The sequence below is a fragment of the Sus scrofa genome, chromosome 1 (assembly GCF_054392235.1).
Source record: "Sus scrofa isolate SSC_HxYL_T2T_F1_AM1 chromosome 1, Sscrofa_HxYL_maternal_Yorkshire_Landrace_v2.0, whole genome shotgun sequence".
NCBI classification, from domain to species: Eukaryota; Metazoa; Chordata; class Mammalia; order Artiodactyla; family Suidae; genus Sus; species Sus scrofa.
Window position 1 is genome coordinate 257,542,935 of NC_139383.1, and position 24,752 is coordinate 257,567,686.

Consider the following 24,752-nt stretch of genomic DNA (forward strand, 5'->3'; position numbering starts at 1 on the left):
CAGGGAAAACTAGACTACTAATCTAGCTTTAGATAGAAATTATTTGGTTTCTGAAATAGATGAATACTTTAACCAAGGAAGAGAAAAATCCAAACCTTAAAAAGAGTCCTAATAATGTTGTTAGGATATTGGACTGCCATTTTTTTAAATTTTTATTTACATTTTATTACTTTTCAAAAAGTCCTTAAAGTAGACTTCTATTTTTTTTTCTTTATCAACACGGTTCCCTTTTGAGGTTTAATATCTGTATTCATTTATTTATGAAATGGTACTTTAGCTAATTAAAGACGAACAGATTTCAGAAATGAATCTCCCCATGCAAGGGTTAAATCTTCTCAGTTTCTTTTGAGATTTTCACTCAACGTTTTGGCATGTTGGAATTTAGCTTGGAATGGATAGGGGAGTTGGCTAAACAACTCAAACTAAGCTTTACTCCTTTTTTGAAGTGCTTCTCAATCAGGAGCCCTGACCCCAGTTGAGAAGTAAGGTCAGAGGAATTTTGGCTTCAGTAGTTTCCAGGATATTATTCTATAGGGTCAGACTATCACCTGGAGTTTTAGAGGAAAAGTAACCAGAAAAAGATAATATAACATCTAGCTTGTTGACCAAACGTCAGAGAAGTTGGTCCTGAAGTACATAGATGATTCTAGGAAGTGTAGCACCTAATTTGACTGATCTCTGTCTACCTGTGGAATTTTTTTCTGATCACCAACATGGCATGTCATTCTCTACACTTTGTGTGTTGGCATATATGTTTGCATGTGAGCTCTGATGTTTTCTGGTGGTGAATCCACAACAGTTTTGTGCTGTTTTTGAGTCACCATGTACATTTGCATGTATTTTTCTCTGTCGTTTATAAACCCGCATTTAGGTGCCTTTGGTTTTAAGGGGTGCTGTTCAAATGACAAGTGCCAAAGTCCAAGTATAAAAGTAGCCAGTTTCCTTTCTTACCTAAATTGGGATCATGAACTTGTCAATAGCATTGAATTCCTTTCCTAGGATAAAACAATTAAGAGAGTTTCTCTTTATATTTTCTAATGTTTTCAAATGATTTTCTGTCTGTTCTCTATTTATCTTCCCTGCAGTTCTATCCATGATTTTGATGGTGATAATCAGGTACATATCGAGAATACTTGTGTGGATCTTAACAATTCTGGTCATCCTCGGTTCACTTGGTAAGATGCTTATTCCTTTGTTTTTTAGTAATTAGAATTGAGAGTTAAAGTTTGCTTTTAACAGTCCCTCAGTTCAGCGCCATTTTGGTTATTGTCAATAATGTTCATGTAAAGCCATGAATTCATTTATAAAAAGGAAAGACTGGTGAATGAATTATATTTAAGTTGGTTCACTGAGATCATTAAATCAAGTAAAATGGCAAGGTCAGTGGCCTTTAGTATAAAAGCAAGTGGAGATATTTTTAAAAGGGGGCTAACATTTTTCTGTCAGTAGCAGTTTTAGGGGAAGAGCACAAGAGAAAAAAAAGTGATTGAGGTTCTGTTCTGCTTCTTGCTCTTGAATTTTCACTTAATTCTTCCAGTGCTCCCTGCCTGGCAAGTGAAGGGACCCTATCTTTTTATCTTGTGCTTTTTTAAGGCCAGAGTCAGCCATTCTAAGGCGTTGAAGTTCTTTCAGGTTGAAAAGTGTTCCTGGCAGGATAGCTCTGTGTGTGTGTGTGCCCGTGCGCGCACATGCACGCATATGGGTGTGTCTGTATGTGTGAGTGTATTTAAAATGCTATTATCTGTCTACTGACATTGTAGTTTCTGTTTCTGTTTTAGAGTTTTTAATGAAATCTTCTGGGTTTTCTGTGTTTATTGTCTTAAAAAAAAATTCCCCCTCCCAACTATAAATGTTATACCTGATCATAGTAGAAAATAGAAATAATAGGAAAGAAAATAAATGATTTATTTCATATAATACATCTTCTCTTAAAAGAGTGTTTTCTTTTGCCTTTAAAAAAGTTATAATCATAGGGACCTGCCTCCCCTCAGTTCACCACTGTTAGCATTTGTAATGCAAACATATATTAAACATTTTAACCCCATATGAATCTTTTCCTGTAGGAGAATTTGCCACCATTACATTTACTTGCTCCCTTTAGTCTTAACTGTTGACATCTCCTTTATGTTTCCCTTAAATTTATGCTTTCTTATTTTGTTTTCCCTATCTTTGATCTATGAATTAGGTTTCTGGTTATTTTCACCCCTGCTTCAGATGGTATACATTTTTTTTTACTTCTACATTTGGTAGCCTATACATTTTCAGAAAATATTCTTCAATCTTGAATATCATGATTATTAAAGTGCTGAAATGAAACAATATTTGTTGAGTTTTCTCCTTCTTTAAATTTAGCATAAACTTTTCTTCCTCTCCAGCCCTACCTCCTTCTGCCCTCTCCCACTTTTTAGCTCCTGTTAAATCATCTCACCACAGTGAGGCTTTTCTTACTCATCTTATATAAAATTGTAATGCTTTCCCACCCCCAGCACTTTCTTTTTTGTTTGTTTTGTTTTTGACTGCATCTGCCGCATGTGGAAGTTCCTAGGCCATGACTGAATCTGAGCCACAGCTTCGACCTACACCACAGCTGGGGCAATGGTGGATCCTTAGCCCACTGCGTTGGGCTGGAGATCCAACCCGTGCTTCAGCAGTGACCTAAGCCACTGCAGGGAAAACGCCAGATCCTTAACACCCTGTGCCACAGTGGGAACTCCTCCAATCCCAGCACTTTCTATCCTACTTACTAGGCAGCTTTTTTCTTAGGCTTAATATACTATTTTTTAATTTGCTTCCTTTTCTTTTCATTTTTTAAAATTTCCCCATTACTATGTAAGCTCCATGAGAGGTGAGAGTGGAGACTTGATTTTGTTCATTGCTCTGTCCTTGGTACCTGGAACAGTAGAGCTGTAGGCACTCAAAATGTTTGTTGAATGGATTTAATGAAGGTGCCTGGTTCATCTCTCTTACTTGGAAGCAGGTCCGCCTCCCTTTTCAGTCTAGATCTCCGAATCTCTGACCCAGTGATGGAGATGAAAATTTCCCATCTGTAGCACCCACCATTTCATACTATCAAAGATTTCCCATTTTGAGTTCTGCTTTTGGTGGGAAATACTCTTTTGATCTTTTTTTTTTTTTTTTTCTTTTTTTGGCCACCCTGTGGTACATGAAGTTCCTGGTCAGAGATCAGATCCAAACCACAATTGTGACCTAAGCTGCAGCTTCAGCAGAGGCAGATCCTTAACCCACTGTGCCAGGCTGGGGCTCAAACCTACATCCTAGCGCTTCCAAGATGCCACTGATTCCGTTGCACCACAGCAGGAACGCCTTTTGATCTTTATTTATTCATTGCACAAATATTTTATCTCTAAGCACTGGGGTTACATAACAGAGAAGATCTTTGCCAGCCTCAGCTTCATTGCTGATTCCTATGACTCTTAGTTGCTTCCTACGGGCTGCATAGCTTAAACAGGCATGGAGGCTGTCTTTGTGACCAGTTCCCCTTAGGGGTATCTCTCCTTGCTGACTCTCTTTCGGCTTCAGAGTTGGTAATAAATATGGTTGAAGGAACTTTATTTGAAAGATTCATAAGTGCCTAATGTGAAAGGTGATAGTGGAGTCATGGAACTCCCGCTATGCTGGCAAAAAGGAGGCATACACCTCCCAGGCAAATGGATTTTTGCTGCCTTAGTCCACAGTGACATGTAGGAAGGGTCTGGAAAATTGAGGTATTATGTTACACATTTTCTTGTGCTAATTACTGCAAAAACAATTGTTTTTCATCTCCAGGTGGCACAGGTGTACTATGGTGGCTGTATGCAAAACAGAGAAAGTCTCCCAAAGAGGCAGTGATTCCTGAACAGCTTCAGATAGCTGAAGACAATCTTCGAGCCCTCCTTATCTATGCCATTGCAGCTACAGTGTTCACAGTGAGTACAGGCCTAGGTGTATCTTTTAGGTTTATGTTTTTGTTTACAGATCATGATGCAGAAACTCACCCCTAGCTATTGCATGCTTAACCCTAATCCCTGTTAGATAAAATCTCTGTCCCACAAGTCTTCAAAAGGCTTCCCTAATTGACGAGTGCCATCTGGTACAACATTTTATTCAACACTGCCTGCTTTTGAGAGGGAAGTTTCACCGAGAATATTACATTATAATTTTCTAGTGAGAACATATATATTATTGTTATAAGATAGTATAATTATTTTTAAAAAATAATTCTCTTTACTATAGAAAATATACATATATTTTGTTTGTTTGTTTTGTTTTTGTTTGGCTTTTTTAGGGGCCCACACCCACAGCATATGGAAGTTCTCAGGCCAGAAGTTGAATTGGAGCTGCAACTGCCAGCCTACCCCACAGCTCACGGCAACACCGGATCCCTGACCCACTGAGCAAGACCAGGAATTGAACCTGCATCTTTGTGAATATTAGTCAGATTCATTTCTGCTGGATCACAATGGGAACTCCTAGAAAAGTGTATTAAGAAGTATGCCATTTCATGTCATTCCATTTACTTATTCACTAATTATTTCTCCATTTCTTTCCTTTTTAACTTTTAGTAACATCATTTCAAAAACATAGGTGAACTTCACTAACTAGTATCATTATTATAATAATTACAGTAAAATTATTAATTAACATGTGGTTCAGTAATCTATATTCATATTTTTGGTTCATCTCCATCTCCTTTCTGAAAAACATGAAAAAAATAAAATTCTCAGTCCACTTTTTAGAGTAATCCGAAGCTTTGCATTGAGCATTTGAAACTAAAAAGAGGGAGTTCCTGTCGTGGCTCAGTGGTAACGAACCTGACTAGAATCCATGAAGATGTGGGTTCAATCCCTGGCCTCGCTCAGTGGGTTAAGGATCTGGTGTTGCTACGAGCCATGGTGTAGATTGCAAAGTGGCCTCAGATCCCAAGTTGCTAGGGCTGTGGTGTAGGCTGGCGATTGTAGCTCCTGTAAGACTGCTAGCCTGGGAGCTTCCATATGGTGCAGGTACAGCCCTAAAAGCCAAAAAAAAAAAAAAAAAAAAAAATGGCACCAAAAGATTTTTGTTTGCTGTCATTGTACAAATATTTATTAATTGTCTTTTAAGTACAATTCTCTGTGCCAGGTGCCAGCGCAGATTGGGAAGTAACAAAGGGTAAATGTGACACAGACCCTGCTCTTATTGGCATTGCTCCTCGTCCAATAAGGGAGATGAGGTACTACATAACCCTGTGCCTTTGTAGTCATGGTACATGGTCTTTTCCCCTTTCGTCAGAGTGGCGAGCATTTTTATAGACTAATAAATCAAGAGTTTCATCGTGATGATAAGCAACACATTTTGATTCATAAAGCGTGAAAAGTAGAAGAATTCTAGGATGTATTAATAAATTGCAAAATCCTTTTATTTTTTAGCCTTAAAGGATGTTTTCAATATGTCATTTAAAATGATAAGTGCTGCAAGAGAGATACAGACTGATAAAGTATTATGGGTATTCAGAGAACGATACTTCCCCCTTTTGGAATGAGGAGTTATGTTAAAGTCTTCCACCATTGTTCACGTTCTGCTTTTACTGCTTAAAACATTGGCTGGAACCTCTCCCTCCCTTCTCTCCGTACAGGTTATCTTGTTCCTCATCATGCTGGTTATGCGCAAACGGGTTGCTCTCACCATCGCCTTGTTCCACGTGGCCGGCAAGGTCTTCATTCACTTGCCACTGCTAGTCTTCCAACCCTTTTGGACTTTCTTTGCTCTTGTCCTGTTTTGGGTGTACTGGATCATGACGCTTCTTTTTCTTGGCACTACCGGTAAGAAGACATGTTGCTTTTTTCCTTTAGTGATGGATCTGATTTGCATTAAAATATTTTGAAATATCAGAGAAGTAATCATTCTTAAGATATGTGTTGCCTAAGGTCTCGTAGCCATCAGAACTAGCAGTGGTTATAGCTCTTCAATAACGCATTGTCCAGTCATGATTTTTAGATCATCCTAGCAAAGCGAAATCACATCCTAGTTTTGAAATGTTTGTGGACTTTTGTTTGTTCGTGCAGATCTTTTTTTTTTGAATTGAGGTATGGTTCGTTTACATTGTTTCAGGTGTGAGATGGTTGTGGATTTGAAGTGAGACCCTGTACTGAGTCAGACATTTGGGTCCATTCTGTGATGAACAAATGAAGGCAGTGCTGCTCTGGGGTTGCCTCAGACCCCAGTTATAGCCAAACATCAACTTGCTTCCATGGGATTTTCTGGCTGGAAATGATCTGGACCTATGTAGAGTTAGTGATGATACAGTTCATAGATTCTCAGACTTGCTTGGAGCCATACTTAATATCAGAGGTCATGCCTGAATGGGATTAATTGTGGGGAGTAGTATAAGGATATTAAAAAATAATATTAATTTCTGTACTTGGCTAATGATTTAGGTCTGTAATTATTGAACAAGTAATAGCTCTGAAAAAAATTGAAGTGTGTTTGAAAGTTCATGCCTAAGTTAATAACTGATAATGTGGTGAGAACTATATTCAAGTAGAGCAGTATGTGGAAGTTCCTGGGCCAAGGATCAAACCCGCCCCACTGCAGTGACAACACTGGATCCTTAACCCACTGTGCTACAAGAGAACTCCAAGTAGGACAACTTTTAAAAGCTATATATGATACCTTTGAGAAGGAAAAAAAAAAAAAAAAAAAGCTTATTTGTACAGTGTTTGGCTTTACAACTTTTTAATTATTTTTGTCCCTTAATGAAATAAATCTCATATTTAATAGCCATATTTATTGATTTATACTTTATGTGCTGCTTCTTTTCTTCCTTGATATTTTCCTAGGCAGCGCTGTTCAGAACGACCAAGGCTTTGTGGAGTTCAGAGTTTCTGGGCCTCTGCAGTACATGTGGTGGTACCATGTGGTGGGCCTGATTTGGATCAGTGAATTTATTCTAGCATGTCAGCAGATGACGGTGGCGGGAGCTGTGGTAACATACTATTTTACTAGGTGAGCATTTATACTTGTCAGGAAACTTAGTTTGTGACAATGTGGATGGACTTAGAGGGCATTCTGCTAAGTGATGTAAGTCAGACAAAGACAAATACCATACGTTTTCACTTATATGTGGACTCTAAAAAATAAAACAAATAAACAGACTCATAGATACAGAGAATAATCAGTTGGTTGTTAGAGTAGGGGGGGAGTTGGATGAGTGAAATAGGTGAGGGAGATTAAGAAGTACAACCTTCAGTTACAAAATACATGAGTCACGGTGATGAAAAGTATGCCACAGGCAGTAGTCAGTAATACGGTAATAACTTTGTATGGTCACCGATGATAACTAGACTTACTGTGGGAATCACTCTGTGGTGTATAGAAATATTGAATCACTATATTGTGCACCCAGAATAACATAGTGTTATATGTCATTTAAATTTCACTTAAAAAAGAACAAAAGAAAACTTAAGATCATCTAAGTGATTGTGTCTGAGAGAAATAGAACTGAGGCTGGTATGAGTTGCATTTCTTTGAAAAATAAATTGGAAGTGAATATGACAAAATGTGTAGTTAATGATTTTGTGAGATAAGACAATGGGAGGTTATTATTATTATTTATTTATTTATTTTGCTTTTTAAGGCCACACCCACAGCATAGGGAGGTTCCCAGGCTAGGGGTCCAATCTGAGATGTAGCTGAGCTATGAAGGGAACTCCCGGGAGGTTATTATTTTAATCTTTTTACTCTTCTATAACTTTCTTAAAAAATGAATTAGAGTGGCAGGTCATGCTATAACCTAAATTATGTTTAGCAGAAGAATAAATCTTATAGTAATGTCTTCTGTACTTTTGCTTTATACAAACATCCATCAAAGGATAACAAGTCTTTTTTTTTGTTTTGTTTTTTTGGCTTTTTAGGGCTGTACCTGCCACTTATGGAGGTTCCCAGGCTAGGGGTGGAATCAGAGCTGTAGCCGCCAGCCTGTGCCACAACACAGCACCGAAGGATTGGAGCCGCGTCTGCTACCTACACCACAGCTCACGGCAATGCCGGATCCTTAACCCACTGAGTGAGGCCAGGGATCGACCCTCAACCTCATGGTTACTAGTTGGATTGTTTCTGCTGAGCCACGACAGGGACTCCAGCAAGTCTTTTGTGTGGATCAGGACAAGTGTTGTGACTTCCTTTCCTAACTTCAGAGCTGAATATACACTATAGGCCTTATAGTTTTCTACTACAATGAGGTGCCAGGTCTAACATCTTTTTCGTTCCATTATCTGATTGTACAATTAACCTCATAACTATTTACTAATAAGAGCTTCCAAAGCACAGTTTTATTTAACTTAAAGTATTAGAGCATAAGAACCTTGTGAAACTACCATAAAGAGATGACGAGTTCTTGTCGCAGCTCAGAGGTTAATGAACCCGACTAGCATCCATGAGGATGCAGGTTTGATCCCTGGCCTCGCTTAGTGGGTTAAGGATCTGGCGTTGCCATAAGCTGTGGTGTAGGTTGCAGACATGGCTCAGGTCCCATGTTGCTGTTGCTGTGGTTGTGGTGTAGGCAGGAGGCTACAGCTCTGATTCCATCCCTAGCCTGGAAACCTCCATCTGCCGTGGGTGTGGCCCTAAAAAGACAAAAAAAAAAAAAAAAAAGAAAGAAAGAAAGAAAGAAATGAAACATTAGTTTCATTTGGTACATCTGTAGCATTTGTATTTGCCATCTTTGTCACAGAGCTAGAATAAGAAAAATGAACTAATTTTTAACTTGCTTGGACTCTGACTATTTCTGTGTTTCCATCCTGGTCTAGCCTTTAATTGTCTTTCTCTGGTCATTTTTAAAATAGGGATAAAAGGAATTTGCCATTTGCACCTATTTTGGCATCAGTGAATCGCCTTATTCGTTACCACCTTGGTACTGTGGCAAAAGGATCTTTCATTATCACATTAGTCAAAATTCCACGAATGATCCTTATGTATATTCACAGTCAGCTCAAAGGAAAGGTAAGGAAAGATATTTTTCTGGACTTTCTCTGGGCCATTCTAGACCTCACTTTCACATGTAGCAAAGCTCCCAAAGATGTTATGTCCAAGTGTGAATGTTTTCTTCAGAGTCCCTGCCAAGTAGGATCTGGTTCTTCCCTACCGTCTCTCTCTTGCGCTCTGTAAGTCCTGACAGCATCCGTCTAATCACTGGTTTCCCCAGATGTCCTGTGCTTCTCTTCCTCTGTGTGGACTCACAGTCCTTCCTCCTGGGAACCTCCTTCCTATCCTTGATGGTGGAAATAACATGCATTTCAACATAGCTTAGTTCAAATGCCACCTCTTCCTAGAAACCTCCCCTGATTCCTCTCACCTCCCAAGTGAGGTCTTCTCTCTCTTCCCCACCCTCATAGCTCTATATCTATATCATATTCTGATTCTAACCTTGGTTATATTTCATGCTTTTTTTTTTTCCGCCTACTAGGTTATAAGTCCCTTATTGGTCTTATATACCTTACTCTATTTTATATGCAATAGGTACTAAGTAAATGTTAAACCAAACTAATTAAAAATAATTCAGCCATTATATTTTAAGGGAAAGAAGTTGAGGGTGGGTGCTTTTAAGCATAGGTTTTGATTTTTCTTAATTTTTTTTGTATTAAAGTATAATTGCTTTACAGTGTTGTGCCATTAATGCTGTACAGCAAAGTGATGGAGTCATAAATAAATATACATTTCTTTTCTTATATTATCTTCCATCATGTTCTATCCCAAGAGACTGGATATAGGTCCCTGTGCTGTACAGTAGGACCTCATTGCTTCCCCATTCTAAATGTAATAGTTTGCATCTACCTAGTTTTTATTTTTATAATACTTAGAGGATTCTATATGATATGGTTCAATCCTTTGGTCTATAATTATTTCAATTTTTCTTTCTTTCCAGGAAAATGCTTGTGCTCGTTGTGTGCTGAAATCTTGCATTTGTTGCCTTTGGTGTCTTGAAAAGTGCCTAAATTATTTAAATCAGGTAAAGTATTTTAAAAATACATCTAACATTCACTTTCAAAGACAGGTTCATTGTTTCTTCTTCCAAGATAAAGTTAATTGAGCTCATTTGAAAGATATTTTGTTTTTCTCATGGTGTTGTACATTGTACCTTGGTCAAATACAACTATTTCAATCATATTCTTATTTTTAAAGAATTCTTTACTATAAAAAATTCTTTAAAAATAAATTATTATATTAACATTTTAATATATGTTCTTTCCAAGGTTTATTAATTAATTGTAATATATAGGTAAAATATCATTAGGGTCCATCTTTTAAGAAAGACATTTATTTATCTTTTATCCCTTAATTCACATCCTTTCATCTTTGATTTTCTCTAAGAATCTGTCTACTCTAGCTGTAGTTCTTTAATTCCTTTAATGTTGTTTTAAAGCTTTAGTGAAAAGTTGTTGTGGGAGTTCCCATTGTGGCTCAGTGGTAATGAACCTGACTAGTATCCATGAGGATATGGATTTGATCTCTGGCCTTGCTCAGTGGGTTAAGGATCTGGCATTGCCATGAGCTGTGCTGTAGGTTGCAAATGAGGCTCAGATCCCTCGTTGCTGTGGTTGTGATGTAGGCCAGCAGCTACAACTGCAGTTCGACCCCTGGCCTAAGAACTTCCATATGCTGCAGTTGTGGCCCTAAAAAGCAAACAAAAAACAAATCAAAAAAAGAAAAGGAAAAAAAAAAAAAAAAAAGGATACTCTGTATGCTGTGGGTTTTTGGTTTTTTGGTTTGTTTTTGTTTTTGTTTTGTCCAACTCCTGAAAACTATGGGACTGGCCTGGAAAATGTTAACGGAGGTGCTATTTTCTTCTAAGGTCAAATGGAGGAATTGGTACTTCTGAGAAAACAGTTCTTTGGGGAGTGGGTTGGTCCACTTTCTGTATCTGGGCATGTAGGACTCTTGCTGTGAAGCACTCTTTTCATCTTGGGGTTTTTTTAAACCACTTTTCTTCAGTCCCTGAAAATCAATTCTAATGTACTGATGCCCTCATCTAATAGACCAAAGATAAAAATTGACTTTCTCCCCATTTACTTTTAAGTGATTGAAGAGTAGCATTGCATTTTCCATTCACTCGTGAGTAGTCAACGGGTGAGATTCTCGAGGCGATGTTTTGAGCTTGCCCAGAGTTGCTTTGTTGGAGTTCTATGGTTGATATGAAAAAGGAGGGATGGCATTTCATTAGCAAAATATATTCATATTGCTCACAATACTCTACATATGCAAAGTATGCAGAAGGTCATTGTTAAAATAATTAGTAATGGCCACAACCATCTGAAAAATTATGTTCTTTAAAATTTGTTTTGGGGCCAAGTTCTCTATATCAGCAAAGTTGATGGATGCACTAAAGATAATCATCATTACTTTTGGTATCCGTCATGAAATAGCATATTCTCAGAGATACGCGCTAACCCCAGCTTTCTGTTCTTAGTTCCTGTCACCTTCCCACAGGCACTTTTTGCTCTTGCAGTTTTTCAGATATGCCTGGAGTGACTCCCTTCCAGCGCTTGACTAACTCCTACCTATCCTTAATGATTCTGCCTGAGCATCACCTCCGAGAAGCTTTCCCTTATTACCCCAGCCCCTCCTCTGACTTTCTACAAGGCTAGTTCATACCTCTGTGAAAACACTAAGAATGCTATATGGAAGTTTTCTGTTTACTTCTTCATCTCATCCTTTTGGCTTTTAGCTCCTTAAAGGCGAATCTTATTTTTGCCTCCCCAGGAACTGTCACAGTGCCTAGTACACAATAGGTGATCTTTAAATGTTTTCTGAATGGATGATTCCTTAATCAGCAAATATTTGGATTTAAAAAAAAACAGTCTGGTGATATAAAGCTATAAAAATCTTAAAAAGGAGATGCACAGTTATACTGAAGGAAGAAAACAAATCGCATGATATCAAGATGGTCAGTAACCAGGTAGAAAAGTCCAAAGTTTTCAGCTTATCTCAAGCTAAATATTAGTCATCACTTTAGTCTCAACAGTCCTGAGGTGTGTATCCAAACTACAAACTGGTTTTTCTTGTACAGGTTTTGTCCATTTTGGAGCTTCATTGGGTAGGCATGATGTTTGACAATTCAAGGGAAGCAGCAAAATAGTAGTAAATTGGACTTCCCATTGTGGTGCAGTGGAAACGAATCTTGACTAGTATCCATGAGGACTCAGGTTCGATCCCTGGCCTTGCTCAGTGGGTTAAGGATACGGCGTTGCTGTGGGCTGTGGTGTAGGTGGAATATTGGCTCGGATCCCTTGTTGCCAAGGCTGTGGTGTAGGCCAGCAGCTGTAGCTCTGATTCAGTCCCTAGGCAGGGAACCTCCATGTGCTCCAGGTGTGGCCCTAAAAAGCAAAAAAAAAAAAAAAAAAAAAAAAAAAAGTTGTAAATCAAATATGTGAGCAAGGGTTTATGGAAAGTGATTTCTGAACTCATACTTGGTACTTCTATCTGGGAATATGCAGTGTTGCGATGTGGGGACTGACGACCCCTGGAGCTTTATGTCTCCTGTTTTCATAGAAATTTTATTTGAAATAAGGTCACCATAGTGAAGACAATAGAAAACTTCCTGCCACGACAGGTTAAGCCTGAGAACCAGTTGCCAATGGAATTTTTTTTAAACCCTTGTTCCTGTGAAATTTTTCAGAGCTGGGTGGGCGTCCATCTATTTGAGTGGACATCATCTGTTTGAAGTATTCAAGATGATGGGGAACTGAATAAATGGACTCCAGGGATTTTTCTAAAATTTGAGAAAACAGTAGGGTCTAAGAGTATGGTCTCCTAGTGCAAGAAGGGGCTATCACACACATTCGGCAGTTATAAGCTGAGTGCTCTGCTAGAGAGCAAGCTATTGCTGGCACAAAATACTAGAGTTGGCTCACACCTTTGGTTTTGTCTCCTGTATTTATCATTGCTTTCTGAAGATGAAATTCCTTTTTCCATACACATGGAATTGAGTCCACACTTTTATAGCCTTTTTGGAGAAGGGACAATGGATAATTTGTACAGTAGAGAGAGCCCAGATGTTGAAGGTGTGTTTCACTCCCCAACAGTGTCACTGTTTGGCAAGCTCAGTGAAACCTCTGATTCTCAGTTACCTTCCTCAGTAAGTGGAGAAAATTTTATTTGCCCTCATAGGCTTTAGATAAGGATGAAATATAATGCAGGTAAATCAGCTCTTACACTGTCTAGCTCTTGGCGGGCGCCTAGTAAGTATCATTATTGCTCTCCCCCAACCCCATTTAAATTTTTTATAAAGAACTCCCATGTTTTACTCTAAGATAACAGGGATATGGCAAAGATCATTCATAAGGCTGTTCTAAGAATGTATCTGTTTTCTTTAAAAATAAATGTAATATAAAATATTGAAGAGTTTGGAAAACCAAGGCAAGAACAAAAAACATCATGATTTTATCATGCTACCTAACACTTAACTTTCATTAAAATAACTTTGAGAAAAAGTTTTCAGTACTTGACTTCCGTGTAGCAATGTCTGATAAACTCTAAACCTCTCCTGTAAAATGGGGCTGTATTGGCAGTATTGATAGTGCCGATTATCTTGAGGATGAAGAGAGTTTGCAATGCTCTGAGCACAAACCTAGACACAGTGAGTGTTGATTCATTCTACAGGACTTTCCACAGTTAATATATTTTACATTTTTACAGTGTGCAGCAGATTTATCTCATGTCAGGTCTGTTCAACTTTTCTTTCTTTCTTTCTTTTTTTTTTTTTTTTTTTTTTTAATACTTGGAAAGGTTTTCCCTACCTCAAGCTCAAATAATTTTTCTAGCATTTTTTTACTTACAGTCCTTTAGAGGTTTCCTTTTTTTCTCTTTTTTAAAAATACTTTTTTTTTTTTTTTTGGTCTTTTTAGGGCCGCACCCATGGCACACGGAGGTTCCCAGGCTAGGGGTCCAATCGGAGCTGTAGCTCCCAGCCTACTCCAGAGCCACAGCAGTGCAGGATCCGAGCTGCATCTGTGACCTACACCACAGTTCATGGCGACACCAGATCCTTAACCCACTGAGCAAGGTCAGGGATCGAACCTGCATTCTCATGGACTCTTGCTGGGTTCGTTAACCACTGAGCCATGACGGGAACTCCTAAATACTTAACTCTTTGGTTTATCTGGGATTTAATCAGTTGTCCCAGGACCAGTTAATGGTTAATCTATCTTTTCATCTGCTGTGAATTGTCAATTTAATCATCTATTAAATTCTTACATATCATACTTGAGTCTGTCTTTGGGCTTTCTTTTCTGTACTGTTGATCTGTCTCGTCTTCTACCAATACTGTCTTGTTTTGTTTTGTTTTTTAATTTTAAAAACATTTTTATTGAAGTGTAATTGAAATACAATATTATAAAAGCTATAGGTATACAGTTTAGAAGTGTTATGGCTTCATTATATATTTCACGTGTCCCAGGGTACAAATCTCTCTCATTATTTTTCAAAGATTTCTTGTCTAATCACCAGTTTATTCTCTGAGGTTATCTTGAGTACTCAGTAAAGTCCAGTGAAATAATAATACTAATTATAATGCCAGCTAACTTATTGAGCACTTAACATATACCAGGCACTGTGGTTCACATTTCACATGCAGAGTCTCTCATTATAGTCTGTTTTGTGTAGTATTCTTTGGATGTGGTAACAATGAGCAAATTAATGACCCTGAGTAGTCTTTGGGCCACACAATGTCAGTTGTCCATATGCCACCAATTTGTTGCCACTGCTTTGGAGAATGTAGAGGATAATAGAGGAATGTTGACCTGGAGCTAGAGTAGATGAGTTATTGTGCAGCACCATATGAAATTCCACAATCCCAAACCATGCTCCAGTGCCAAAAAGTGTGGAAAATACAGCTGGCTTCAAAAAAAGAGCTTTAAGTTTTAAAGATAAGCCATGAAGTATTCATGGCATATGTGCTGGAGTTTTGCAAATATACAGAGTGAAGTGTGAACTGCTCTTTGTTTCTGCAGGTGCTTATCTTAATGTGATAGGTCAGTGATTATATATCTAATCTAACATATAGAATTTGCTTTAGGTAGAGAGATTGTTACAACTAGAATCTGTTTCTACGGGGCATTGGATTACTCAGGCCTTGGTTTACTTAGACACTATTTGAAGATAGTACATTTAACACTGGAGGCTATCTGCTCTCTGGCTGATAAGCTCAAGATTATAAAGCTTTTCTCTATATAGTATTAGTGGGAGTTATTTTTTGAGGACCTACTTAAATCTGTGATACTACACAAAGAACTTTATATATATATTATAACTTTCTCTCCACAACTCTGTATGGAAGGCACATTTCCTCTGTTTTATACCTGAGGAACTTGAGCCTGGTATCTGGGTTCAGATAATATGACCTAGAGGCAGAGGAAAGTTCCAAGTCTAAGTTTGCCTAGATCGTACCATAATGTACTACTTCCTGCACTTAACCCTTGAACAACACAGTTTTAAATTGTGTGTCTTTTAAAAAAAAGTATTTCCCTCATGGTTCAGTAGGTTAGGGATCCAGCATGGTCACTGCCATGGCTCTGGTTACAGCTGTGACGTGGCTTCACTGCCTGGCCCAGAAACTTATGTATGCTGCGGGCACGGCCAAAAATCGTGTGGGTCTGCCTATACACGAATTTCTAAAAATAAATACTCCAGTGCTACACAGTTCACTGTTGGTTTAATCCGCTTTTGTACAACTTAAAGAAAACTAAAGTATAGTTTACTATAAAGTATATGCGAACATCTCAAACTTTCATGTTCCATGCTGTAAACTAAGACAAGTGATGGTTTTTAAATTAAAATTAGATTTGTAACATATTTTTAATTCTTATGCCCCTTAAAAATCTAAGTATTTAGAATCAAACTGAATGAAATATAGATTAGAATTTCTGCCTTCTCCATCCTTCACTCCGAATAGGAAAGGGATCATTTTCATTACCATTTCCCTCATTTAGTTTGTAACTGTCCACACATAGAGTTGCACATACCTCTTCCCCTTTTCCTATCATTGCTGTCTAGCTTGCCCCTATTGGGTAATTCTTTTTTTTTTTTAATTTTTTTTTTTATTATTATTTTCCCACTGTACAGCAAGGGGGTCAGGTCATCCTTAGATGTATACATTGCAGTTACAGTTTTTTCCCCCACCCTTTCTTCTGTTGCGACATGAGTATCTAGACATAGTTCTCAATGCTATTCAGCAGGATCTCCTTATAAATCTATTCTAGGTTGTGTCTGATAAGCCCAAGCTCCCGATCCCTCCCACTCCCTCCCCCTCCCATCAGGCAACCACAAGTCTCTTCTCCAAGTCCATGATTTTCTTTTCTGAGGAGATGTTCATTTGTGCTGGATATTAGATTCCAGTTATAAGTGATATCATATGGTATTTGTCTTTGTCTTTCTGGCTCATTTCACTCAGTATGAGATTCTCTAGTTCCATCCATGCCTATTGGGTAATTCTGTAAAGTTTTTTTTTGTTGTTGTTGTTTGTTTTTTTTGGCCATGCCCTCAGTATGCAGAAGTTCCTGGGCCAAGGATTAAACCCCATGTCATGGCAGCTACCCAAGCCACTGCAGTGACAACACCAGATCCTTAACCCAGTGTGCCACAAGAGAACTCCATAAAGATTTCAAGCTTTAAGAGAATGTCTAGGTCCTTAAGTGAAGAAAAGAAAGAAGGTGTGAAAAATGTAGACGCTAAGCTCTGTAGACAGGCCTGGGTTACCTGCATGGCAGCCCTCTGCCCGAACATATTTTCTTCCACCTTCCCAGTACTTTTTCACAATAACCTCTCACACAAAAATGTATACACCAGGGAGCACTTGGGCTAATAGACATCCTTTTAAAGAGATTCCTAGATGGTGATCATTTTTGTCTTGCTTCCGAGAATTGAATAGTCTTTAAGACCTTTGTCTTGGCTGAACAGATGTTGGGCACAGGCTAAATATTAATCATTGATGCCTCTCTGTGGGTAGTTTAGCTCAAGATTGGGAAGACTGTCTGGGAAGAAGGTGGGTGGACTCCAAAAATCTCAGCTAAATAGTCTACAGAAAGCTCAGAGAACAGTTATGAAGGAAAGCCACAAAGGACTCTGAATTTCTTGAGAACCTTAGCGTAAATCCTTTAGACTAAGAGGTATAGGAGCAGAGGGAAATTTCACTGGCCTGCTATGATCTGTAGCACATTTTTCCTCCGGAAGAGGTCATCTTGAGCTTTGTGTATCACATGCAGTTTATCTTCCTGCCTTAGAAGTAGAAGAAAGTTTATAAAATATCCACTTACTTTTTTTTAGTTAGGTTAAATATAAAGGAGTTGCGTAGATCTGTAGGAATATCACCAAGAAGGCAAAAATTTCTGTGAGCACATCCAACCCTGGAACTGAGGAGTGGAGAAAAGAAATTACTGCTGCCTCCTTTCATGTCTACAGATAAATAGCCTTTTGCTCTAAAAGTAGATGGAATGGGTGGAACTGGGGAGGTGCGGGGGAGAAGAAAGAAGCAGAAGAGGAAGAATAATAATTCTCAAATAAACTGAAGTACTTCTGAAAATTAGTGAGAGCCACAAAAAAGCTTTCGTAGTTTAGTTTGGAAGCATTGGGTCTGCTCCTCGACTCAGCTGGTTGGATGGTAACAGAGGAGAGGAATTGCAGGTATGTGGGTCCTTCTTTGCTTCTATTTCTTCTTTCAAGGAAAGTTACCTTCAAACTGGAAAGCAGGGAACAGCATAGTTAAGAGCTGTTGGTCCTCACTGTGAGGGAGTGGGATTTAAGACAGCTCCAAAAAACAAAAACAAAAACAAAAAGGAGTTCCCGTCGTGGCGCAGTGGTTAACGAATCCAACTAGGAACCATGAGGTTGCGGGTTCGGTCCCTGCCCTTGCTCAGTGGGTTAACGATCCGGTGTTGCCATGAGCTGTGGTGTAGGTTGCAGATGCAGCTCGGATCCCGAGTTGCTGTGGCTCTGGCGTAGGCCGGTGGCTGTAGCTCCAATTTGACCTCTAGCCTGGGAACCTCCATATGCTGCGGGAGCAGCCCAAGAAATAGCAAAAAGACCAAAAAAAAAAAAAAAAGACAGCTCCGTGTTGATTTAAATGGGTTGTCCAGTATCCTTGATTTCAGCCATCACAATGATGCTTTTTTGTATCAATGTTAATAATATGTTATATAGTGTATATATATATATATAGTTAATACAGTAAAGTATTTTCCCCTGGAAACCTGTTACTAAATAACTCGTTCATGTATCTCTGGATCATGGCTCAAAATAGGGGAAATAAAAGTATTTCTTATCAGGGAAGTAATATCGCAGATCACTAAAGATATTTATCAGTTGTTGACCTGAAGAATTATAATGAAAAATGCTAAAGGGAAGTTGTGGAGAAAGGTACTAAAAGACTGGAAATGAGCAAATGAGGTTTATATTTTGAAAAGGATGAGATAGTGGGTCCCATAGACTGTAAACAAGTTTGGAATTGATCCTTGGCATTACTCTAGAACAAGGGTCAGCAAAGTGTTTCTCTAAAGGATCAGATGGTGAATATTTTTGGCTTTGTGGGCCATATTAGTCTGTGTCACAGTTGCTCCATTCTGCCATCGTAACATGAAAACAGCCCCCAAAAGTTTATAAGCAAATGAACACAGCTATGTTCCAATAAAGCTTTATGTGCCAAAGTATGGATTTGGCTCCTAGGTGGTAGTTGGAAAAGTTCTGCTCTAGAACAAATTGTTTGTTTGTTTTTTTGTTTATTTATTTTTGGTGAGTACAGAGGGAACTGGTGAGAACTGGGAACTAATCTGAGTTCTTTGAGAATAGATCAAGGTTGGAAAGTTCTTTTCTTTCATTGTTCACCTGAGTTACTGCTACCCAAGATCAAAAGTATAGTTTATTTTGATGTCATGAGGCATTCTGCAGAATGTTTCAAAAGAAGCTTTGTAGAAGATGAAGAAACATGAAGCACTGCAGTTAGGTAGTTAACTCTTCGGTGCCTGCTATCTTTTAACTGATAGAAGCACCCACAGATGACAGTATAAGTGAGCATAAGTGCATGCCCCGGGACAGTTTAATAGCATGCTTTCCTTAAAGTAATGTATATATTAGCTTTTGAGATAAGAAGACCTGCAAACATAATATAGTAATATATTGTGATGTTGTACCAATTTGTATGATGGAATCTCATATATTAAAATCCTTTGTGTTTCTCAAGGAGCACCATAATTGCCTGCTTCTCTATTACCGAAAAAGGTTTATGAACCACAAGTAGTGACCTACTCATACAGTACTCTCTCCTTGACCCTACAGTCTTCTGCATTTTTGATCAATGAATTTAATCATATAATGGCAAATTAAATCTTTGATAACTTGAACCTCATCTTTATACCAAGTTCCTAATAACTAACCAAGCATACAATTGGAATATTCATAAATTAAAGACTCTCTCTCCTGAGCTCACCAACAATTTCCTAGGTCAGCACTAAACCAAAAATTTCTCAGGACCATAAGTTCGAGTTACAAAGTCCATGTACTTTCCCTTCCTAAGACTCAAACATATTTCATGTTATAGTACTTATTCACATTTCCCAGACAATGCCAGGGCTCTTCTAGAATGTAATATAAAAAATAAGGAAAAACATCAGAGTGAGTAGTGGGTCAAAGAAAACATGGGGCAGCAGAAGCAGGTATAATCGCCTAAAAGTGTGTCAGCTGTACTGCAAGGGGCAGAATGCCAGCCCAAGGGGCAGAATGCCAGCCCAGTCTGGCCTAAAAAGGAGAAGATGATAAGGGGGTGGGGGAGGGAGGAGAGGGGAGAGATTCTTAGCAATTTATTAGCTTCTATAAGGGAGAAGTCCAGAATCTGGCTACTCCCCAATCATGCAGACATTGTTGCCAAGTGCAGGTACCTAGTTTTTTTCTGCTCTGGCAACCCTGATGTTAGTTTCCCTCTCAGTTTCACACTGTGACCTCCAGCAGCTCCAGGTACTTCCCCATTATATTGGCAAAACAGCTGTGGCAATTTGATGCCTCACACCTTGCTGTTCAGGAGAATGTGAGGCTGCTCTGTCAGGATCACCTATGGAAGAGAAAGGAAACTTCCCTTTTTTCCTCCAGAAGCCCCAAGGAACATCTTTTACTTCCACTGGCTTTGATTAGTTTATGTACCAATCCCTGAACCAGTCGTTGTGGGTAAAACATGCTGTTTGGCTTACATCAGTCAGGACCCACCTCCAGAGCTGAAGGTGGTATCAGCCTCACTCAGACCCTAAGGGAATGGAGAAGGACTGTTTTCTCAAAGGGGACTTGGGGTCCTGCCCCAGGAGGGTGGTGTTTAAAATCAACAACAGGCATCTGTCTCCTGCAAGAACTATGAAAAGTGAAAGCACCAAGGAGAAGTTAGTAGGTGTTCCACATAAAACAGCACAACAATCTGATGCCTTTATATGTGTGTGTAGCTTTTGAATCAATCCTGAAATGGTAATAATGCATCACTGATATTCACAGTGATGAACCTGAGGTATCAATGAAAGGTTAAATTACATTTGATTTACTAAGACAGGGAAGAAGTTAGTGGATGTTGGAAAGGTTTATGTATGTTTTAATAAATATCAATATTTTTAAGGCCCCAAACTAGCTTGACTGAAAAGCTGTGTTTAGCGTATGAGGGGGCTTTTTCTTTTTAATATCTCATAGTAACCTTGTGCTAATCTAAGTCTGTGCCTCACCAAAGCCATGTATTTAATTGTGAAATATTTTTATAAGCTATGCTTTAACGATGTTTAAATCTTCAAGATTACATTTACTGATGAAAAATTGTTTTTGCTTTTGTCCAGAATGCATACACAGCCACAGCTATCAACAGCACCAACTTCTGCACTTCAGCGAAGGATGCCTTTGTCATTCTCGTGGAGAATGCTTTGCGAGTGGCTGCCATCAACACAGTGGGGGATTTCATGTTATTCCTAGGCAAGGTAATAAGACCAAGTGTATAATCTGAGACATACGGTAAATATTTGCATATGAACATAGTTGCTCTTTAATTTAAAAAATATATGCAGCCCACCAAAAGACGAGAAGTAGCATGATATAAAGCCAGCACTCATAAAGCCCTCTCTGTGTGTCCGGCAGTGTTCTAAATACTTTATTTGGATTGTGCTCATTTAATCCCTGTAACAAATTTGTAGAGAAAATTCTATTATTATCTTCATGTCACAGATGGAGAAATTGAGGGATGGAGCAGTTAAACAGTTTGCCCATGTTTCTTCTTATGTATTTTGACTTAAGAAATAGTCTGTGTAGTGGTTAAGGTTCTGCATCTGGAGCCTGCCTGACTGGATTTAAATCCTAGCCTTATTAGCTGTGTAACCTGAGGCAGGTTATACAACCACTCTGTACCTCAGTTTACCCACCTATGGATTTGGGATAATAATAGTGCCAGACCCCTAGAGTTGTGAGGATGAGACTGATTAATACATATAGTGTACCTAAGATAGTGCTTGACACATTGCAGGTTCTCGATGACTCTTAGTTGTCATTGTTACTGTATATAAACTCCTTTAAAACAGAGCTGTTAGGGAATGAGACTTAACCATCCTCAAAAGTGTCTGGTATAGGTAATTTATTCTCTACTACTAAAATCTGCAAAATATGAGATAATATTATAATTGGGATTCATCAAATCTGTATCTCAAACTATAAATATGCAGAAATTCTGAAAAATTGAGTGAAGAAAAAGATACCACCACTATAACTTAATAATTTATTTTTATATTCCCTGCCAGTGTTTTTTCATAGGCTTACATTTCTTTGGTATAACAATCCTAGTATACGTATCTGGCCATTCTGCCCTTTTCACTTTACATTTATATCATATATATTTTTTGCATTGCTTTGATAATCTTCATGGTTATTTGTTATTGTGATGGCCAGTAGTCCATCAACTGCTATTCTTAAACATTCTCTTACTATTGAACACTTGGGTTATTTCAGCTGCAGTGCTTTTAAAATGTGTTTGAAAAGGAAAAAAATATTTGGTATAGAGGCGCATTGGTTAGCACTCTATAGTTTTAAGTTCTCAGGCAACTGTCATCTAAAAAGAATGGGAACTCTATCTAGTCACTTGTGGGGGAGCATGATAGTGTGAGAAAAAAGAATGTATATGTGTATGTGTGACTGGGTCACCCTGCTGTACAGTAGAAAATTGACAGAATACTGTAAACCAGCTATAATGGAAAAAATAAAAATCATTATTAAAAAATTAATAAAAACCAAGATTAAAAAAAATTATAAAACTGTACAGGGAGTCCCTGTCATGGCTCAGCAGTAATGAACCCAACTAGTATCCATGAGGACACAGGTTCAATCCCTGGCCCCACTCAGTGGGTTAAGGATCAGTCATTGTTGTGTGCTGTGGTGTAGGTCACAGGCGAGGCTCAGATTAACAAGGGTGTTAATGTGGCTGTGGTGTAGGCTGGTGGCTGCAGCTCTGATTCAACCCCTGGCCCAGAAACTTCCATATGCTGCAGGTGCAGCCCTGGGGGAGGGGGGGAACTGTACAGATAGCTATTTTGAAAATTCATAATTAAATGTACATTATGACTGCTGGATTTGTTATTGTCATGTTTTTACAATACGAGGAAATTTTTTTTTTTTTTTTTTTTGGCCCTCCAGGGCATTTGCAGTTCAGATCCAGAGCATTTGGATCAGATCCAAGCTGCAGTTTCAACCTAAGCCACAGCTGCAGCAGCCCTGGATCCTTAACCCAGTGTGCTGGGACAGGGATGGAACCTGCATCCCAGCAGTCCCAAGATGTGGTCCCATTGCACCACAGCGGGAACTCCAGAAGGAAATATTTTATAGTGAGAATTGATTGAGTTCATTCATATTAAGCACTGAGTACTTATTATTACATTATTTATGTGCTATATGACTCACTCAGGAAGGCCTCAGATTTTTTATTTTTCATATTTATAGTTTATCCCCAAGAAAGATATGGGGATAAACTGATCCTGTTACTTATTATTACATTATTTATGTGCTATATGACTCACTCAGGAAGGCCTCAGATTTTTTATTTTTCATATTTATAGTTTATCCCCAAGAAAGATATGGGACAACTTAAAAACATATGTACCCAGAGCAATTAAAATAAAAGAGAAATAAGAAACTATATGAAGAACAGGGAGAAAATTATGCCAAGTGGCAGCATTTGATCACAATGATGATTTTAGTAACTCTTGAGATGCTTGCTGAGTAACAGGCATGGAGGGCAGTGCCTTATGTAAAGTGTTATATTTGGTCCTCCCCTGTAAGGTGAACTACTACTGTTATATTCATCTCACAGCAAAGGAAATCAAAGTTTAGAGAGCTAAGTAGGTTGCCCAAATTTAGAAAACTAGAATGTGGCAGAGCTGGAGTTCAAACTCAGATCTGTCTGACTTCTAAGTTTTTAATCACTGTGTGCTATAATTGTCTCAACTGACATAAATTTTGTCCTTGGACCATTTTTTTTCCGCTAAAGCCTTTTGATTCAGTGATTCTTATGATAGTAAACTACTCTTAAAGATAATTCTAAATACAGAAAAATGCATCATTATTTATAATAGTGAGAAAATGTAAGCAATCTACTGCCTAACAATAGAGAAATGCTTGGAAATAAATGTCAACAGACTATTATTCATCTATTAAACCATTTTTTTTTGTTAAGAGTTTATAAGGTAATAATGTGTATAAGATGGTAAGGAGAAAGGCTGAGTAAAACTGTTAGACTAGCACAGAACTGTTTAAAATGTGCATAAGAAAAAGAAAAAATTAATATCTCAAAATGTTAATAATGATTGGTTTTTGGATATTGAAAATATGAGTGATTCCAAACCCTTTCTCCTGCTTTACCATGATCTGATAAAGTTTTCTAAATTAAGTATGCATTCCTTTCATAATGAAAAAATATGTGCACAATAAAATAGTGTTTTAAAATTGGCTTTGAGTTTTTCAGCAGCCTACTGACCTGTCAAAATTTTTTTCTTTAGATTTAACACAACCTTTTAGTCATTCAGCAATTATTTATAGAACATCCACTAGCAATGTGCTAGGGGCTATTCTGGATGCTGGTTATATACTAGCCAGGAAAAAGAATTTAAAATCTGGTAGAAAAAAGCAGTTTTATATCCCTCTTTTTGCTTCATGTTATATTATGAGCATTTCTCTTTTTATTAAAAATGTTTTAAACATGGTCATACAGTTGTTGTATCATTTACTTAACAAAGCCCTTGGGTTTTTCTTTTTACAGTTGAACTTTGCTCAATTTTTTACCATTATAAAATGTGCAGTGAAACTTTTGTGTACAGATCCTTGCCCACATTAATACTTATTTCCTGAGGCCGGAATCCTAGTAGTGGAGTTAATGAGTTTGAGTACATAATAGGATTTTTGGTATATATTTTCAAGTTGCTTTCCAGAAAAATATAATTTTGAAGAATATAATATTTAAAGTGTTGTTAAAAGAGACTTTTAAAACCATGAAAGATAAACATTTTTTCTTAATTGAGAAATCCAAAAAGGATAAAAATAAGAAAAAAAATTCTAGATTTCCTACATTCTTTAGTTTTCTTTTTTCAAAAATATAGTTCTGATCATAGACTACAATGAATCTTTTGAAGAGTTTTTTTCATTGCACTTAAGTGCTAATAGTCACATACAGTTTTTAATCAGGTAGTTCAACTAGACAGATCATCATAAACATTATTAAAAGGCAGTATCAGGAA

At 37.9% G+C, this 24,752-nt stretch overlaps 2 protein-coding genes across 5 annotated transcripts in view; both read left to right on the plus strand.

Annotated features, from left to right (window-relative positions):
- The window catches only part of TMEM38B (transmembrane protein 38B), a 774,558-nt gene that overhangs the window by 426,458 nt on the left and 323,348 nt on the right, over positions 1-24,752 (plus strand). The window lies entirely within an intron of this gene.
- The window catches only part of SLC44A1 (solute carrier family 44 member 1), a 211,701-nt gene that overhangs the window by 130,359 nt on the left and 56,590 nt on the right, over positions 1-24,752 (plus strand). For all 4 annotated transcript variants that reach the window (XM_021067056.2, XM_003480567.4, XM_005660312.4 and 1 more), the window contains 7 exons: positions 1,086-1,175; positions 3,787-3,926; positions 5,612-5,798; positions 6,816-6,981; positions 8,820-8,976; positions 9,899-9,982; positions 20,823-20,960. In XM_021067056.2, coding sequence (XP_020922715.1) covers positions 1,086-1,175; positions 3,787-3,926; positions 5,612-5,798; positions 6,816-6,981; positions 8,820-8,976; positions 9,899-9,982; positions 20,823-20,960 — 962 coding nt within the window. The remainder of the gene's footprint in view (positions 1-1,085; positions 1,176-3,786; positions 3,927-5,611; positions 5,799-6,815; positions 6,982-8,819; positions 8,977-9,898; positions 9,983-20,822; positions 20,961-24,752) is intronic.